General features: G+C 39.9%; 1 protein-coding gene across 1 annotated transcript in view; it reads left to right on the top strand.

Moving 5' to 3' along the window:
- The window catches only part of TTLL11 (tubulin tyrosine ligase like 11), a 345,612-nt gene that overhangs the window by 159,621 nt on the left and 166,336 nt on the right, over positions 1–19,655 (top strand). Inside the window, 1 exon segment of the mRNA XM_053695417.1 lies at positions 34–129. Coding sequence (XP_053551392.1) covers positions 34–129 — 96 coding nt within the window.

Below are 19,655 nucleotides of genomic sequence, written 5' to 3'. Positions count from 1 at the left end.
GTTGATAAATGTACATTTTCTTTTCATTCACAGATCTTAGGTTTTGACATACTTCTTATGCGAAACTTGAAACCGGTTTTACTTGAAGTTAATGCAAACCCCAGCATGAAAATAGACCATGAGCAAGAGGTGAGATTTTAGTTTTTTTGTGCCTTTGTTGTGTTATATAATATCAGAATGGTAAGTTTGGTAAAGAACTAATTTTAATTTTTAAATTTCATGTTCCGTTTTCTTATCCATTCCCCTGCAGTATGTTTTCAAGTACATAAGAAAAAGGCAACTGGCCATTGGTGTACATCTGAAGTCACACAAATAATAATAATAATATTATTAATAATAATAGAACGGCTGCACTCTGTCATATGCCACAATGAAACTACTGCTCTTTTCCGTCCACACTTTTTCTTTTATATATTTAGTACCAAAGAGAAGACATTTGAGGAATTTAGATAAATGAGAGTAAAACGTAATATCATATTTGATATATGTGAAGTACAAGATGTTGTGTTATGTATATTCTATGCTGTCAGTGAATGCCCTGTACACACTTTCTTGTATGTCTATACTAGTGATGTTCAGCCTGGGTGTCTGGACAGTGACGCACCTCTGATGATGGTATCAGACAAAATCAGGGCTGCAAAACACTCATGATGTCTTAAAATAATTTATTTGTGAATGTATTGAAGTTGCACATACTGTGTATTATTATATGTGCATTTCTAAATCTACTGTATAACATTGCGTTTTTTTTGGTGTTTTTAATTACTTGAGACACAGGTGTCACATAAATGCCAGAAGTACATCTAAGGTAGGGCTCGGCAATCCCATGAGCCAGGGAACCACTGGCTCCTAAGTTTTTAGATTAATCTCCATAGACAGTATCTATATACAAATACCGCTTTCTGGCTACTAAATATTCTAACTGGCTCCTAACTTTTACACAGATTAGTCGAGCATTGACCTATGGTATTGCACAGCAAATGAACCGTTGCTCTGTGTATATCTTTTTGAAAGGTCAGCACACTCACAATGCATTTGCATTTATTATATATATTTTTTGAATAGTTGTAATGTTTTACACAAAAGGATATGTCTCAACTGGTCACAGGAATTCAGTTGCTTGTTATCAATTTTTAGATGGACATAAAAGCAATAGTATGTTGTGGCTGTACTATCATGACACATCACAATAAACAGTGTGTAAAAATGGCCGATTTAGCCTTTATGTTTTTTTAAACATTAAGATCAATACATCTTGTGCAATCCAGGTGCGGATCTCAGATTATAGTCACTAACTGCTGCATGTGATTGATTGACAAGAAAGCAAGTACACAATAAATATGCACCGATCAGAACCTGTCTAGATTCACAGCTAAAAACAAACCTAACATTGCAGTGTGTTAATATAATATATTGGGTCCGTACAGTCCTAATGAGCTAGTGACTGTCCCTTTAATTTCTTGCAGTATACAGTATGCGACAAATAGCATTGTTTGATTATATAGTGTGTTAAATAAATGTATGTGTCTGATCATTTGTATCGAATAATAATACAGATATCAATCATTTTTTGGAAAGTTTTTTTTCCGTGAGCCAGATGTGACTAACAAACAAAGGAAGATAAAATATAGAGAAGAAGTCTTGAAAGAAAAACATTAAAGCACAATTTCTAATAATGCATAGGAGGATGTGTTCCTCTGAGGGTGTCATAGTGTTCTAACATGTACAGGTTGTCCTCAATTATCAACACACGGGACAAAAAATACTTTGTAATGCAATGATCTTATTGGTGCAAAATATTCAATAGTTCAAAATTGTGTAAAGGGTCCTATAGGAACAGTATAAAAATGCATTAATATTACTAGACCGCTTTGTTCTTGTAGTATTGCTTAAACCCCATGCCTAAAATACTGAACAGAGCTTATATAGTCAGTAGAGCATCTACTTGTTAATATGGCATGAAAGTCATTAAGGATGATAGCTGGTGTGTCTGAAGAAAATAAGTGTAGCAAAACTGTCAAAAAAGTGCAAATTATCCTTGAGATTTGGCATTAAATGGACTAAATTTCACATTATTCCTGTATAGCTGGACATAGAAGTATTTTCCTTACTCTAAATGAAGCATTCATCTTTGTGACAGTTAAACATGAAGCTCAAATTGAAATTCCCCATAAAGGGCTAGATTACAAGTGGAGCGCAAAATATTGCTTCAGAGAAAGTTATATTTGCGCTCCACTTAGTAATAGCAGCGACCTTGAGTAAGCATTGCATGGAAGAATTGTGCTCATAAGAGCGCACTTCCATAGGCTTTAATGGGAGCCTCTTTCTCATGCCTTGAAAGATTTCAGCTTTTTTAAGGAGAAAACAGCTGAATCGTTCAGCGAAATGTACGTCGGAGTGAAGTGTCAGATGGACTAGTCACAAGGAGGGGTGAAAACAGTGAAACAGCTGCGGCTTTGCACTTGCTGTCTTTTAATGTGGTCCTGCTTGTAAGGACATATATACACAAAACATATTAAAATTGCTATTTACCCTTAGTGACCTATGTCTATATTTGTTTTTAATAAATTGGAGTATTGTATGCTGTGAACCGGGAGTGCTTAGACTAGAGCTAACGATAGCTATTTTACACATGAGTAGGATTAACTCAAGTGTGGGATTTGTGCAATTTATGTGTACAGTTTTACGCTATGGCTGTTCTTTCTTTTCTTTGAAGTTTGCTTCTTAGGACCTTTGAAAATAAAGACTGCCTTTCCTTTCATCAGAGGACTCTTTTGTCTTTGGTTTTTGGTATTTGATTACTTTATGATCAATATTGGATTTTTTGTATTTGACTAAAGGTGCCGTAAGCTTTAAAAGATATACGCTATGCAGATATAGAGCAAACTAAAGGTGCAGTAAGCTTTAAAATGTATACGCCGTGCAGATATACAGTCTTACTAAAAATATTGGCACCCCTGCATTTCTGTCAGATAATGCACCACTTCGCCCAGAACATTGTTGCAATTATAAATGTTTAGGCATTCTCATGTTTATTTAATTTGTTTGTATTGGTTTGACACAAAAAAGTGGAGAAAAAAAAGCCAAATCTGACACATTCCATGCAAAACTTCAACAATGGACTGGACAAAAATGTTGGCACCCTCAATTTAATATTTGGTAGCACACCCCTTGGAAAAAATAAATGAAATCAATCGCTTTCTGTAACCATCAATGATTTTCTTACACCTCTCTACTGGCATTTTGGACCACTCTTCTTTCGCCAACTGCTTCAGGTCTCTCAGATTGGAAGGGTTCCTTTTCCCAACTGCTGTTTGGAGATCTCTCGACAGGTGCTCTATGGGATTGAGATCTGGACTCATTGCTGGCCAGTTCAGTACGCTCCAGCGCTTTGTCTTAAACCATTTCTGGGTGCTTTTTGACGTGTGCTTTTTGTCATTGCCCTGCTGTAAGACCCATGACTTCTGACGGAGACCCAACTTTCTGACCCTACATTTTTTGTAGTCTTCAGATTTCATTATGCCAAGCACACACTCGAGACATCCAGTGCCTAAAAGTAGCAAAGCAACCCTAAAACATCAGTGAACCTCCACCATGTTTGACTGTAAAGACTGTATTATTTTCTTTAAAAGCCTAATTTCTTTTTCTGAAAACAGCAGAATGATGGGCTTTACCAAAAAGCTGTAATTTTGTTTCATCTGTCCGCAGCACATTCTCCCAAAAGGATTTTGGCTTCCTCAGGTAAGTTTGTCAAACCCCAATCTGTCTTTTGTATGTTTCTGTGTCAGCAGTGGGGTCCTCCTTGGTCTCCTACCATAAGGTCCCTTTTTATTCAGATAGCGACGTATAGTGTAAGCGGACACATTAGTACCCTGTGCCTGAAGGTCAGCTTGTACCCTGTGTCTGGAAGTTGATCAAGGTTTTTTATCCATCATTCGAACAATCCTTTGTTGCAATCTTTGATCAATTTTTCTCTTTTGTCCACGTCCAGAGAGATTAGCTACAGTGCCATGGGCTGCAAACTTCTTGACAATGTTGCGCACAGTGGACACAGGAACATTAAGATCTCTGGAGAGGGACTTGTGACCTTGAGATTGTCCATGCTTTTCCACAATTTTTGTCCTCAAATCCTCATTCAATTCTTTGCTGCTCTTTCTCTTCTCCATGCTCAGTGTGGCACACAGAGACACACAGCAGAAAGGTTGAGTCAAATTTTCACCATTTTAACTGGTTGCCGGTGTGATTTCTATATTGTCAGGTTTACAGGTATATGACGTGCATATATAGAACAAACTAAGGCAGCGGTAAGCTTTAAAGGTATATGCCGTGCATACATAGAACAAACTAAAAGGGCGGTAAGCTTTAAAGGTATATGCCGTGCATACATAGAACAAACTAAAGGGGCGGTAAGCTTTTCTGTTAGCATTCTATATCTAATTGGCTAAAAAATAAAGTTGCAATTTAGTAGTCTCCCCAGATTACCCCTGTACATCCGAGATAAGATATTGGCTCAAGTCACATATTACATCACACATTGACAAGAGCAGTCCAGCAGAACAATCTCTTTGATAGAGAGGCAGATACTGAAAAGCAAATCCTTTTTTTGCAATAACTGACCTCTGTTGTACGTGAAGTTGGGGAAGCATTTACATCTTCACTATATCTCAAAGTATTGGACTTTTATGCTGTCCGACATGCAATGATGAAAAGCAACTCCAGTCTATAAAAGTTTCTATTCTGAAAACTTTAACCCGATATGAACAGAACTCTAAATCAAAGCTTTAAACCCTTGTCTTAACATTATTTATTTTTCCTGAGCATAACAAATACAGTTCTGCTGCAAATTTGTTGTTCTGTTATAACCGCAGGAAAAAAAAATCAAACTGTTTCATTCAGGCGCAGCTTGGAAATTAATTACACCTTCCTTTAGATCATCTATGGTTGTCCACAGTATGAACCATTTCACTCAATGCACTTGTTATCAAAACATGAAAAAGACATCAAAATGGACATGAAACCCCATTTTTCTTTCATGTAATTAGCAAGAGTCCATGAGCTAGTGACGTATGGGATATACATTCCTACCAGGAGGGGCAAAGTTTCCCAAACCTCAAAATGCCTATAAATACACCCCTCACCACACCCACAATTCAGTTTTACAAACTTTGCCTCCCGTGGAGGTGGTGAAGCAAGTTTGTGCTAGATTCTTTGTTGATATGCGCTTCGCAGCAGGCTGGAGCCCGGTTTTCCTCTCAGAGTGCAGTGAATGTCAGAGGGATGTGAAGAGAGTATTGCCTATTTGAATGCAATGGTCTCCTTCTACGGGATCTATTTCATAGGTTCTCTGTTATCGGTCGTAGAGATTAATCTCTTACCTCCCTTTTCAGATCGACGATATACTCTTATATACCATGACCTCTACTGATTCTCGTTTCAGTACTGGTTTGGCTATCTACTATATGTAGATGAGTGTCCTGGGGTAAGTAAGTCTTATTTTTTGTGACACTCTAAGCTATGGCTGGGCACTTTATATGTAAAGTTCTAAATATATGTCTTTAAACTTATATTTGCCTTGATTCAGGATGATCAATATTCCTTATTTCAGACAGTCAGTTTCATATTTGGGTTAATGCATATGAATATTCAATTTTTTTCTTACCTTAAAAATTGTTTTCAAATTGACTTTTTTCCCTGTGGGCTGTTAGGCTCGTGGGGGCTGAAAATGCTTCAATTTATTGCGTCATTTTTGGCGCAGATTTTTTTGGCGCAAAAAAATTCTGTTGTCATTTCCGGCGTCATTCATGACGCCGGAAGTTGTTCATGATTATGTCATTTTTTTGACGTTTTGCAACAAAAATGTCGGCGTTCCTGATGTGGCGTCATTCTTGGCGCTAAAAAATGTGGGCGTCATTTTTGTCTCCACCTTTTTTACACATTATTTCAGTCGCATTTTTTCATTGCTTCTGGTTGCTAGAAGCTTGTTCATTGGCATTCTTTCCCATTCCTGAAACTGTCATTTAAGGAATTTGATAATTTTGCTTTATATGTTGTTTTTTCTATTACATATTGCAAGATGTCTCAGATTGACCCTGGATCAGAATCTACTTCTGGAAAAACGCTGCCTGATGCTGGTTCTACCAAAGTTAAGTGTATTTGTTGTAAACTTTTGGTAACTGTTCCTCCGGCTGTAGTTTGTGATGAATGTCATGATAAACTTTGTAATGCAGATAGTATTTCCATTAGTAATATACCATTACCTGTTGCTGTTCCCTCAACATCTAATACTCAGGATGTTCCTGTTAATATAAGAGAATTTGTTTCTAAATCTATTAGGAAGGCTATGTCTGTTATTCCTCCTTCCAATAAACGTAAAAGGTCTTCTAAAACTTCTCATTTTTCAGATGAAATTTTAAATGACCGTCATAATTCTGATTTGTCTGTTTCTGATGAGGATTTTTCTGGTTCAGAGGATTCTGTCTCAGATATTGACACTGATAAATCTTCATATTTATTTAAGATGGAATTTATTCGCTCTTTACTTAAAGAAGTTTTAATCGCTTTAGAAATGGAGGATTCTAGTCCTCTTGATACTAAATCTACTAAGCGTTTAAATTCGGTTTTTAAACCTCCTATGGTTATTCCAGAAGTTTTTCCTGTCCCTGATGCTATTTCTGAAGTAATTTCTGGGGAATGGAATAATTTGGGTACTTCATTTACTCCTTCTCAAAGGTTTAATAAATTGTATCCTGTGCCATCTGATAGATTAGAGTTTTGGGACAAAATCCCTAAAGTTGATGGGGCTATCTCTACTCTTGCTAAACGTACTACTATTCCTACGGCAGATAGTACTTCCTTTAAGGATCCTTTAGATAGGAAGATTGAATCCTTTCTGAGGAAAGCTTATTTATGTTCAGGTAATCTTCTTAGACCTGCTATTTCTTTGGCTGATGTTGCCGCCGCTTCCACTTTTTGGTTGGAGGCTTTAGCACAACAAGTATCAGACCATAATACTCATAGCATTGTTAAACTTCTTCAGCATGCTAATAACTTTATTTGTGATGCCATCTTTGATATCATTAGAGTTGATGTCAGGTATATGTCTTTAGCTATTTTAGCTAGAAGAGCTTTATGGCTTAAAACTTGGAATGCAGATATGTCTTCCAAATCAACTTTGCTTGCTCTTTCTTTCCAAGGTAATACATTATTTGGTTCCCAGTTGGATTCTATTATTTCCACTGTTACTGGGGGGAAAGGAACATTTTTGCCTCAGGACAAAAAATCTAAAGGTAAATACAGGACTGCTAATCGTTTTCGTTCCTTTCGTCAGAATAAGGAACAGAAGCCTGACCCTTCCCCTAAAGGAACGGTTTCTGTCTGGAAACCTTCTCCAATCTGGAATAAAACCAAGCCTTTTAGAAAGTCAAAACCATCTCCCAAGTCCACATGAAGGTGCGGCCCTCATTCCAGTTCAGCTGGTAGGGGGCAGGTTACGATTTTTCAAAGACATTTGGATCAATTCGATTCACAGTCTTTGGATTCAGAACATTGTTTCTCAAGGGTACAGAATAGGTTTCAAGGTAAGGCCACCTGCGAAGAGATTTTTTCTCTCTCGCATTCCAATAAACCCAGTGAAAGCTCAGGCATTTCTGAAATGTGTTTCAGATCTAGAGTCAGCCGGGGTAATTGTGCCTGTTCCAGTTCTGGAACAGGGTCTGGGGTTTTACTCAAATCTATTCATTGTACCAAAGAAGGAGAATTTCTTCAGACCAGTTCTGGATTTAAAGATATTGAATCGTTATGTAAGGATACCAACATTCAAAATGGTAACTATAAGGACTATTCTGCCTTTTGTTCAGCAAGGGCATTGTATGTCCACAATAGATTTACAGGATGCATATCTTCATATTCCGATTCATCCAGATCACTTTCAGTTTCTGAGATTCTCTTTTCTAGACAAGCATTACCAGTTTGTTGCTCTTCCATTTGGCCTAGCAACAGCTCCAAGGATCTTTTCAAAGGTTCTCGGTGCCCTTCTCTCTGTAATCAGAGAACAGGGTATTGCGGTATTTCCTTATTTGGACGATATCTTGGTACTTGCTCAGTCTTTACATTCTGCAGAATCTCACACGAATCAACTTGTGTTGTTTCTTCAAAAACATGGTTGGAGGATCAATTTAGCAAAGAGTTCGTTGATTCCTCAGACAAAGGTAACCTTTTTGGGTTTTCAGATAGATTCAGTGTCCATGACCTTGTCTCTAACAGAAAAGAGACGTCTGAAATTGGTTTCAGCCTGTCGAAACCTTCAGTCTCTATCATTCCCTTCGGTAGCTTTGTGCATGGAAATTCTAGGTCTCATGACTGCTGCATCGGACGCGATCCCCTTTGCTCGTTTTCACATGCGACCTCTTCAGCTTTGTATGCTGAACCAATGGTGCAGGGATTATACAAAGATATTGTTACGGTACCAACAGTGTACCAAGGGTTAGTACCAGGGAACAATGTCCTGCATAGGGAATCAGCAATTCACAACCCAGCCAGTTTCAGGTTTAAAACAGAATGTCATTTATTAAAGGCTAGATGCCTAGTATTTATACAGGTTTGACCCCAGATGGGGGGGTTGAAAGACTCTTGTACATTTAGATAAAAAGGGGAAGACGCCCTTTTATGAAACAGTAGAATTACATTACTTAAATTCTTTACTTAGGCAGATAACAACTTAAACACATTTGGCTTGTCTTATCACCTAGCGTCTGCTCTCTGAGGGTGATTAAACAATGGCCTGTTTATTACTTAAATGTAATTATAGCACACAATAGCTGAGGCCAGAAAACCTGTCTTTAGAAATTAGATTCTTAGCTAAACACAATTAACTCCTTCAGTCCTGACAGAAGGGTCTGTCACATATCTCCCCCCTTGTGGAACACTCCGGCAGACCCGGCTTGACCCTTTGGCGGGTCAACCTGGGGATGACCGGACTAGGAGGTGGTAGGCATGTCAGTTTGCCAGGACAATCCATCTGTATTCCCGTTATGAGAGAGAATTCCTGTCCATACAAAGAAGGGTTCAACTTCCTCAGTGCCCAGACTAGGGCTAAACAGTCCTTCAAAATCCCATCAGCTTCTTTACGAGTTTTCTGTACCTGCTCTTTATAGGTATCCACAATCCCTTCATACTGACATAGGGTGCCCTTGAGTTGCTGCACCTCACTATGAGCCAGCGTCAGCTTCTCCTCAAGTGTCGCTAAGTTTGTCTTTAATGTTTCATGTCCCACTCTCAAGCTGGTGTTTTCTGCAGTCTGTCGGTGCAGCTTGTCTAGCAGAGATTCACGTTCTAAACGTGCTTTTTCCTCTGCGCTCCTCTTCTCCTTCATCAGCGCATTGTAACGGGACTTCCACGTATCAATAGCAGATAGAGATTTACTGAGCTCAGCGTCCTGGGGCTTAGCAGCAGGGGGGTCAGTCTCTGCTGCACGGATCTGAGCACGGGTAGTCACAGGGTTAACATCAGCGGGACCCATGGGAGCATAGGCAGAAACAAGGGGAGCCAAGTCATTTCCAAGAAGAACATCAGCAGGTAAGTCCTTCTTGACCCCCACATTCACAGGTCTAGCGCCCACTCCCCAATCCAAATGTACCCTGGCAACAGGTAGGCTGAACACATCGCCCCCTGCTACCCTCACAGCCACAGTGTCTCCAGTGTACTGTTTCTCAGACACCAAGTTCTTTTGAAGCAAGGTCATGGTAGCACCAGTATCCCGTAGACCACTGACCTTCTTCCCATTCACTTTAACCAGTTGCCGGTTATTCCGGTGGGCAGCTTGCACAAGGTCTGCCTCATGTAGGATGCTCCAGCATTCTTGCGCCTCTACGTAGCGGGCCGCAGGCTGAGAGTTACGTGGGATTCCGCCGGCGGGTCTTCTCCAGGACTGTGCTTGGTTCACTGCATTTAGGGGACACTATGGTCTTTTGTGCCCTAGTTGCTTACATCCAAAGCACCAAATAGGCTGTGAGTAGCCCCGTGAATTGAACCGGGCTCTCTGAGGGTAGTTCGTGGCCGGAGGCCGTGTGGTATAGCGGTGCGCCGGGGGTTGGTAACTGGCAGCTGCTGGGGGTCTGTACTCCACTCTAGCAGGGGGCTTAGTGGTAGCAGTGTCCAGTTTGCGGGCATCCATATACTCATCTGCCAGGCGAGCAGCTTCATGCAGGGTGGAGGGTTTACGGTCCCGAACCCACTCTCTAACTCCTGCTGATAACTTGTCAAAGCAATGTTCCAACAGGAATAGCTGCAGCACCTCTTCCCCAGATACGGCTTGGCACCCCGCTATCCAGTGAGCTGCTGTGCGGTGCACCTTACATGCCCACTCAACGTAGGAATCACCAGCTAATTTAACAGTGTCTCTGAACCGCCTCCGGTATGCCTCCGGTGTAACCGCATACCTGGAGAGCAGAGCCTCTTTCACAGTATTATAATCCCCAACCTCCTCATCTGGAATGGCCCGAAAAGCCTCACTGGCCCGGCCGGATAATTTTCCGGATAATATCCTGACCCAGTCCTCTGCGGGTACCTTGTGTAGTGCACATTGCCTCTCAAAATCCGCAAGGAACCCATCAATCTCTCCTTCTGTTTCCAGGAAGTTTTTAAAAGCTGCAAAATTTACTTTTCTCTTTTCCACTGGGTTTGCTGCAGCGCCGCTTTGGCGAAGTAGGTTGGCCTCCACAGCTGCTATGACCCGGTCGATAATTTCCGCAGATGGGTTGGGGCCATAATGTGCCAGTCTTATTTTAACCGCCCGATCAAAGCTTGCTTCTGCGGGGGTTCTGTCTGCTATGCTGGGCCCATTGGTTCCTTCTGTTCCTGGTACTCTTTCCATCTTAGTCAGTATTGTAATAATCCCCCTCTTCCTGAGGTTACTGGCTTGTGTAGTTGCTCTTCTGGGCGATAAGGTTCATTCCGTCGCTTGCCACCAATGTTACGGTACCAACAGTGTACCAAGGGTTAGTACCAGGGAACAATGTCCTGCATAGGGAATCAGCAATTCACAACCCAGCCAGTTTCAGGTTTAAAACAGAATGTCATTTATTAAAGGCTAGATGCCTAGTATTTATACAGGTTTGACCCCAGATGGGGGGGTTGAAAGACTCTTGTACATTTAGATAAAAAGGGGAAGACGCCCTTTTATGAAACAGTAGAATTACATTACTTAAATACTTTACTTAGGCAGATAACAACTTAAACACATTTGGCTTGTCTTATCACCTAGCGTCTGCTCTCTGAGGGTGATTAAACAATGGCCTGTTTATTACTTAAATGTAATTATAGCACACAATAGCTGAGGCCAGAAAACCTGTCTTTAGAAATTAGATTCTTAGCTAAACACAATTAACTCCTTCAGTCCTGACAGAAGGGTCTGTCACAGATATCATAATTAATATCCTTAAATCCCAATGTACGACACTCTCTGACGTGGTGGATAGATCACCATTGTTTAGTTCAAGGGGCTTCCTTTGTTCGCCCAACCTGGACTGTGATCTCAACAGATGCGAGTCTGTCAGGTTGGGGAGCTGTATGGGGATCTCTGACAGCGCAGGGGGTTTGGGAATCTCAGGAGGCGAGATTACCAATCAACATTTTGGAACTCCGTGCGATTTTCAGAGCTCTTCAGTCCTGGCCTCTTCTGAAGAGAGAATCGTTTATTTGCTTTCAGACAGACAATGTCACAACCGTGGCATATGTCAATCATCAGGGTGGGACTCAGTCCTCAGGCTATGAAAGAAGTATCTCGGATACTTGTATGGGCGGAATCCAGCTCCTGTCTAATTTCTGCGGTTCACATCCCAGGTGTAGACAATTGGGAAGCGGATTATCTCAGTCGCCAGACGTTACATCCGGGCGAATGGTCCCTTCACCCAGAGGTATTTCTTCAGATTGTTCAAATCTGGGGTCTTCCAGAAATAGATCTGATGGCCTCTCATCTAAACAAGAAACTTCCCAGGTATCTGTCTAGATCCAGGGACCCTCAGGCAGAGGCAGTGGATGCGTTGTCGCTTCCTTGGAATTATCATCCTGCCTATATCTTTCCGCCTCTAGTTCTTCTTCCAAAAGTGATTTCCAAAATTCTAATGGAACATTCGTTTGTGCTGCTGGTGGTTCCAGCATGGCCTCACAGGTTTTGGTATACAGATCTCATTCGGATGGCCAGTTGCCAACCTTGGACTCTTCCGCTAAGACCAGACCTTCTATCTCAAGGCCCTTTTTTCCATCAGGATCTCAAATCATTAAATTTGAAGGTATGGAAATTGAACGCTTGATTCTTAGTCATAGAGGTTTCTCTGACTCAGTAATTAATACTATGTTACAGGCTCGTAAATCTGTGTCTAGGAAGATTTATTATCGAGTCTGGAAGGCTTACATTTCTTGGTGTTCATCTCATAAATTCTCCTGGCATTCGTTCAGAATTCCTAGAATTTTACAGTTTCTTCAGGATGGTTTGGATAAAGGTTTGTCTGCAAGTTCCTTGAAAGGACAAATCTCTGCTCTTTCTGTTCTTTTTCACAGAAAGATTGCTATTCTTCCTGATATTCATTGTTTTGTACAGGCTTTGGTTCGTATCAAACCTGTCATTAAGTCAATTTCTCCTCCTTGGAGTCTTAATTTGGTTCTGAGGGCTTTACAAGCTCCTCCGTTTGAACCTATGCATTCTCTGGACATTAAATTACTTTCTTGGAAAGTTCTGTTCCTTTTGGCCATCTCTTCTGTTAGAAGAGTTTCTGAGTTATCTGCTCTTTCTTGTGAATCTCCTTTTCTGATTTTTCATCAGGATAAGGCAGTGTTGCAAACCTCATTTAAATTTTTACCTAAGGTTGTGAATTCTAACAACATTAGTAGAGAGATTGTTGTTCCTTCATTATGTCCTAATCCTAAGAATTCAAAGGAGAGATCTTTACATTCTTTGGATGTATTAAGAGCTTTGAAATATTATGTTGAAGCTACTAAGGATTTTAGAAAGACTTCTAGTCTATTTGTTATCTTTTCTGGGTCCAGAAAAGGTCAGAAGGCCTCCGCCATTTCTTTGGCGTCTTGGTTAAAGTCTTTGATTCATCATGCTTATGTAGAGTCGGGTAATTCCCCGCCTCAAAGAATTACGGCTCATTCTACTAGGTCAGTTTCTACTTCCTGGGCGTTTAGGAATGAATCTTCTGTTGATCAGATTTGCAAAGCAGCAACTTGGTCTTCTTTGCATACTTTTACTAAATTCTACCATTTTGATGTGTTTTCTTCTTCTGAAGCAGTTTTTGGTAGAAAAGTACTTCAGGCAGCTGTTTCAGTTTGATTCTTCTGCTTATAATTTCATTATTTTGAGATTAAAAACTTTTGTTTTGGGTTGTGGATTATTATTATTTTTCAGCGGAATTGGCTGTCTTTATTTTATCCCTCCCTCTCTAGTGACTCTTGCGTGGAAGTTCCACATCTTGGGTATTCATTATCCCATACGTCACTTGCTCATGGACTCTTGCTAATTACATGAAAGAAAACATAATTTATGTAAGAACTTACCTGATAAATTCATTTCTTTCATATTAGCAAGAGTCCATGAGGCCCACCCTTTTTTTGTGGTGGTTATGATTTTTTTATATAAAGCACAATTATTCCAATTCCTTATTTTTGATGCTTTCGCTCTTTTCTTATCACCCCACTTCTTGGCTATTCGTTAAACTGAATTGTGGGTGTGGTGAGGGGTGTATTTATAGGCATTTTGAGGTTTGGGAAACTTTGCCCCTCCTGGTAGGAATGTATATCCCATACGTCACTAGCTCATGGACTCTTGCTAATATGAAAGAAATGAATTTATCAGGTAAGTTCTTACATAAATTATGTTTTTTTCCAATGATTCGGATAGTGCATATTATTTGAAACATCTTTCCAAAGTACTTCCATTCTCTAATTTGTTTCACTCTCTTGGTATCCTTTGTTGAAAATAAGGCATACCAAGTAGGCTCAGAAGCAGCACCGTACTACGGGGAGCTAGTTGTTGATTGGTGGATGCACATATATGAATCTTGTCATTGGCTCACCAGATTTGATCAGCTAGCTCCCAGTAGTGCATTGCTGCTGCTTCAACAAAGGGTACCAAGAGAAAAAACAAACAGATTTGATAATAGTAATACATTAGAAGGTTGTTTCAAATTGTATGGTCTATCTGAATTATGAAATAGTGTAGTAGTGTTCACTTAGGCCTAGATTTAGAGTTCGGCGGTAAAAGGGCTGTTAACGCTCCGCGGGTTTTTTTCTGGCCGCACCATAAATTTAACTCTGGTATCGAGAGTTCAAACAAATGCTGCGTTAGGCTCCAAAAAAGGAGCGTAGAGCATTTTTACCGCAAATGCAACTCTCGATACCAGAGTTGCTTACGGACGCGGCCGGCATCAAAAACGTGCTCGTGCACGATTCTCCCATAGGAAACAATGGGGCTGTTTGAGCTGAAAAAAAACCTAACACCTGCAAAAAAGCAGCGTTCAGCTCCTAACGCAGCCCCATTGTTTCCTATGGGGAAACACTTCCTATGTCTGCACCTAACACCCTAACATGTACCCCGAGTCTAAACACCCCTAACCTTACACTTATTAACCCCTAATCTGCCGCCCCCGCTATCGCTGACCCCTGCATTACACTTTTAACCCCTAATCTGCCGCTCCGTAAACCGCCGCCACCTACGTTATCCCTATGTACCCCTAATCTGCTGCCCTAACATCGCCGACCCCTATGTTATATTTATTAACCCCTAATCTGCCCCCCACAACGTCGCCGACACCTACCTACACTTATTAACCCCTAATCTGCCGAGCGGACCTGAGCGCTACTATAATAAAGTTATTAACCCCTAATCCGCCTCACTAACCCTATCATAAATAGTATTAACCCCTAATCTGCCCTCCCTAACATCGCCGACACCTACCTTCAATTATTAACCCCTAATCTGCCGACCGGAGCTCACCGCTATTCTAATAAATGTATTAACCCCTAAAGCTAAGTCTAACCCTAACACTAACACCCCCCTAAGTTAAATATAATTTTTATCTAACGAAATAAATTAACTCTTATTAAATAAATAATTCCTATTTAAAGCTAAATACTTACCTGTAAAATACATCCTAATATAGCTACAATATAAATTATAATTATATTATAGCTATTTTAGGATTAATATTTATTTTACAGGCAACTTTGTAATTATTTTAACCAGGTACAATAGCTATTAAATAGTTAAGAACTATTTAATAGTTACCTAGTTAAAATAATTACAAATTTACCTGTAAAATAAATCCTAACCTAAGATATAATTAAACCTAACACTACCCTATCAATAAAATAATTAAATAAACTACCTACAATTACCTACAATTAACCTAACACTACACTATCAATAAATTAATTAAACACAATTGCTACAAATAAATAACATTAAATAAACTATCTAAAGTACAAAAAATAAAAAAGAACTAAGTTACAGAAAATAATAAAATATTTACAAACATAAGAAAAATATTACAACAATTTTAAACTAATTACACCTACTCTAAGCCCCCTAATAAAATAACAAAGCCCCCCAAAATAAAAAATTCCCTACCCTATTCTAAAATACAAATATTACAAGCTCTTTTACCTTACCAGCCCTGAACAGGGCCCTTTGCGGGGCATGCCCCAAGAATTTCAGCTCTTTTGCCTGTAAAAAAAAACATACTATACCCCCCCCCCAACATTACAACCCACCACCCACATACCCCTAATCTAACCCAAACCCCCCTTAAATAAACCTAACACTACCCCCCTGATGATCTTCCTACCTTGTCTTCACCATGCCAGGTTCACCGATCCGTCCTGGCTCCAAGATCTTCATCTAACCCAAGCGGGGGCTAGACATCCACTGAAGAAGTCCAGAAGAGGGTCCAAAGTCTTCCTCCTATCCGGCAAGAAGAGGACATCCGGACCGGCAAACATCTTCTCCAAGCGGCATCTTCTATCTTCTTCCATCCGATGACGACCGGCTCCATCTTGAAGACCTCCAGCGCGGATCCATCCTCTTCTTCCGACGACTAGACGACGAATGACGGTTCCTTTAAGGGACGTCATCCAAGATGGCGTCCCTCGAATTCCGATTGGCTGATAGGATTCTATCAGCCAATCGGAATTAAGGTAGGAATTTTCTGATTGGCTGATGGAATCAGCCAATCAGAATATAGTTCAATCCGATTGGCTGATCCAATCAGCCAATCAGATTGAGCTTGCATTCTATTGGCTGATCGGAACAGCCAATAGAATGCGAGCTCAATCTGATTGGCTGATTGGATCAGCCAATCGGATTGAACTATATTCTGATTGGCTGATTCCATCAGCCAATCAGAAAATTCCTACCTTAATTCCGATTGGCTGATAGAATCCTATCAGCCAATCGGAATTCGAGGGACGCCATCTTGGATGACGTCCCTTAAAGGAACCGTCATTCGTCGTCTAGTCGTCGGAAGAAGAGGATGGATCCGCGCTGGAGGTCTTCAAGATGGAGCCGGTCGTCATCGGATGGAAGAAGATAGAAGATGCCGCTTGGAGAAGATGTTTGCCGGTCCGGATGTCCTCTTCTTGCCGGATAGGAGGAAGACTTTGGACCCTCTTCTGGACTTCTTCAGTGGATGTCTAGCCCCCGCTTGGGTTAGATGAAGATCTTGGAGCCAGGACGGATCGGTGAACCTGGCATGGTGAAGACAAGGTAGGAAGATCATCAGGGGGGTAGTGTTAGGTTTATTTAAGGGGGGTTTGGGTTAGATTAGGGGTATGTGGGTGGTGGGTTGTAATGTTGGGGGGGGGGTATAGTATGTTTTTTTTTACAGGCAAAAGAGCTGAAATTCTTGGGGCATGCCCCGCAAAGGGCCCTGTTCAGGGCTGGTAAGGTAAAAGAGCTTGTAATATTTGTATTTTAGAATAGGGTAGGGAATTTTTTATTTTGGGGGGCTTTGTTATTTTATTAGGGGGCTTAGAGTAGGTGTAATTAGTTTAAAATTGTTGTAATATTTTTCTTATGTTTGTAAATATTTTATTATTTTCTGTAACTTAGTTCTTTTTTATTTTTTGTACTTTAGATAGTTTATTTAATGTTATTTATTTGTAGCAATTGTGTTTAATTAATTTATTGATAGTGTAGTGTTAGGTTAATTGTAGGTAATTGTAGGTAGTTTATTTAATTATTTTATTGATAGGGTAGTGTTAGGTTTAATTATATCTTAGGTTAGGATTTATTTTACAGGTAAATTTGTAATTATTTTAACTAGGTAACTATTAAATAGTTCTTAACTATTTAATAGCTATTGTACCTGGTTAAAATAATTACAAAGTTGCCTGTAAAATAAATATTAATCCTAAAATAGCTATAATATAATTATAATTTATATTGTAGCTATATTAGGATGTATTTTACAGGTAAGTATTTAGCTTTAAATAGGAATTATTTATTTAATAAGAGTTAATTTATTTCGTTAGATAAAAATTATATTTAACTTAGGGGGGTGTTAGTGTTAGGGTTAGACTTAGCTTTAGGGGTTAATACATTTATTAGAATAGCGGTGAGCTCCGGTCGGCAGATTAGGGGTTAATAATTGAAGGTAGGTGTCGGCGATGTTAGGGAGGGCAGATTAGGGGTTAATACTATTTATGATAGGGTTAGTGAGGCGGATTAGGGGTTAATAACTTTATTATAGTAGCGCTCAGGTCCGCTCGGCAGATTAGGGGTTAATAAGTGTAGGTAGGTGTCGGCGACGTTGTGGGGGGCAGATTAGGGGTTAATAAATATAACATAGGGGTCGGCGATGTTAGGGGTAGCAGATTAGGGGTACATAGGGATAACGTAGGTGGCGGCGATTTGCGGTCGGAAGATTAGGGGTTAATTATTTTAAGTAGCTTGCGGCGACGTTGTGGGGGGCAAGTTAGGGGTTAATAGATATAATACAGGGGTCGGCGGTGTTAGGGGCAGCAGATTAGGGGTACATAAGTATAACGTAGGTGGCGGTCGGCAGATTAGGGGTTAAAATTTTTAATCGAGTGGCGGCGATGTGGGGGGAGCTCGGTTTAGGGGTACATAGGTAGTTTATGGGTGTTAGTGTACTTTAGGGTACAGTAGTTAAGAGCTTTATAAACCGGCGTTAGCCAGAAAGCTCTTAACTCCTGCTATTTTCAGGCGGCTGGAATCTTGTCGTTAGAGCTCTAACGCTCACTGCAGAAACGACTCTAAATACCAGCGTTAGAAAGATCCCATTGAAAAGATAGGCTACGCAAATGGCGTAGGGGGATCTGCGGTATGGAAAAGTCGCGGCTGAAAAGTGAGCGTTAGACCCTTTAATCACTGACTCCAAATACCAGCGGGCGCCCAAAACCAGCGTTAGGAGCCTCTAACGCTGGTTTTGACGGCTACCGCCGAACTCTAAATCTAGGCCTTAATGTCTTTAGATCAAAAAAGTAGAGGCAAATACAAATATGTAAATCACAAGAGCTAGGAGCACAGTGCAACAGACAAATATGTTAGTGTTTGATATGAGGTTCAAGTTTGTTGAAATCAAACTTAAAATGTATATTTGAACATTCATATATAAAGTCCTTTACACTGAATACATATTTACATAAGAGGTAAACTTTGCCTTTTGTCTAATTGAGCTATAGTTGTTTGAAAATGAATAGAACATTTTAATAACAAAGCTTTTCTCTCTGCATCCAATCAGTGGCTTTATCAATAAGACGGTGCAGTGATTGGCTGGATAGGGCTCAGCTGCGTAGAAAAACAAAACGATGTTGAGCACACGGTTTGTCATAAAAAATGCAAAGTAAAACTCTTTTTATTTTCCGTAATGATAATGAACATACATAACGTGCTTATGATAAAAAATAGTGATAAACTTTATTATTATGTCATTTTCTCTTATTGTTTATTATTGTTACATAGTTTATGTATAACTCTCACATTTGCATTTAACTTATCTTTAAACAGAATTTGTGTGGAACAAAAAATAATCTTTTGCATTGTAAAATGTTTATGTACCGCTTTTTGAAATATTTGTTACTTTTTCGTGCAGGGTTTGACAAACTCAGGAGCCAGGCAGCCAGGCAGCCATTGGCTCCTAGAATTTTACCCCTGACTTGTTTGGTAATTCTCCATATACCTATATACAAATACCACTGTCTGGCCTAAATATTTTTACTGGCTCCTAAATTTTAAACACATTTGTTGACCCCTGCTTTAGTTACCCTTTTCATAGGAAAAAGCTAGAACTACTCTTTTTTCAGGATTCGCTCAAGAGGTCCATAATTTGTGTTGTTATTAACCATCATTTTTATATACAAATATTATCAGGTTTCCTTTAAAATGAATCTTCCCGCTCCATCCTGTGTAAAATATGTAACTTCTTTGCTGTATCTACTGGCATTAGATCAACCACAGCCCTCACATACCACAGAGCTTCCCAAACTCCACATCATACCAACACAATCCTGTCTCTGGGTTTCCCAAACAGCAAGATCATAAAGATCACAATTTCCTTTGCAACATACTGGGTGCTGTAGGAGCACAAAATATTTCACTGTTGCAAGAAATATCTAGATGTAGACATTACACAAGCTGA

This window comes from Bombina bombina, chromosome 12 (assembly GCF_027579735.1).
Source record: "Bombina bombina isolate aBomBom1 chromosome 12, aBomBom1.pri, whole genome shotgun sequence".
Lineage (NCBI taxonomy): Eukaryota > Metazoa > Chordata > Amphibia > Anura > Bombinatoridae > Bombina > Bombina bombina.
Note: the sequence above shows the minus strand (reverse complement) of the source record. Positions and strands in the feature narration are given on the sequence as shown.